Source organism: Rhopalosiphum padi, chromosome 2 (assembly GCF_020882245.1).
Source record: "Rhopalosiphum padi isolate XX-2018 chromosome 2, ASM2088224v1, whole genome shotgun sequence".
In the NCBI taxonomy this organism is placed as follows: Eukaryota; Metazoa; Arthropoda; class Insecta; order Hemiptera; family Aphididae; genus Rhopalosiphum; species Rhopalosiphum padi.
In genome coordinates this window covers 56780177-56781306 of record NC_083598.1, presented here as the reverse complement: position 1 = coordinate 56781306, position 1130 = coordinate 56780177, and the positions used below count along the sequence as shown (strand labels likewise).

At 27.5% G+C, this 1130-nt stretch overlaps 1 protein-coding gene across 1 annotated transcript; it reads right to left on the bottom strand.

Annotated features, from left to right (window-relative positions):
- Positions 1-471: 471 nt before the first annotated feature.
- On the bottom strand, positions 472-1130 carry LOC132919811 (maltase A3-like; the record flags this gene model as incomplete). The annotated part of the gene is given in 4 exon segments (XM_060981682.1): positions 472-661; positions 743-883; positions 972-1096; positions 1098-1130. Coding segments are annotated over 4 exon segments (489 nt in total), but the record flags the coding sequence as incomplete, so codon positions are not given.

Here is a 1130-nt window from a genome sequence, read left to right as displayed (position 1 = left end):
CGAATGATCTGCAGGGTTTTTTCTCAGATAATATTAATAAAAAAACGATAGTTTGCATGTTTAGAATGCAATCTCATAAATATTCATGATGACCACCATTTACTTGTTTACGCGTTATTATTTTTTATAACTTATTAAATTAATAACCACAAAACACAACAAATATATAGGGTTACAACTAAATATATTTTAATGGTTTTTATAGCAACAATAAGAGATTCAATTAATTTGGACATTTTTAAAATTAAAATATTTAGGTTACATGAATTTTAGAGTTCGGGTTTCTAAGGGTGTTTGTGGTTGTTTCGGGGTTCAGTGCATTCAAATATAAAATTATGATTAGGTTTTCATAACTTAACTAAATATTAAAATAAAACTTTAATCAAGCAATGCTCTTCAATTTATTGTATACATTAAAATTAACTAGCATAGTAAATTGATAACATTATTGAACAACTAAAAATGATAAATTTATAACATCCATCTTACAAATAGAAAAACACAGAGTATACTAATTAATTTCGTGTATATTCTTGTACAGCCACTTGCAGTACTTCCAGGTGATTCAGGCACAATAAACTTATCTATCAATACGACTACTGACTGTGGTCGTAGTAGTAGAGGATTGTAGAATGAAGATACGGTAGACACTATATGCTTCTAAAGACAAAGATTCAATAGTGAATATAATTTAAGACTTATTCATAATTCATTTTTAAAATTAGAATAATAATACTACCTAGTGTTGTACGCAGAATTTTCACTTTTTAAATATACGTATAATGTATCTTTGAGATCAGGCACGACATGGGATAAGATGATTGTCTCAGTATCACTACCAAAGTCTATTACAACTATGTATGATTCGTGATTTAACAGTGACCTGAAAAATTTTTCCGATGAGTATTACGACAAAATAACACGTTACTTTATTTTTCGAAGTATCGTAAAATATTTTTGGTTTTAATTACCTCTTCAAAATATACATCGAGTTAGACATAATACAAGTATACGTCTGAAGATCGCCATTTTTTAATGTATCAGTTTTTCGAAGTTGAGATATTTTTTTGTAAATATTATAATTATTAGTAGCCAGTAGGTATATTTTTCTGTGCTCTGACGTTCAGTTT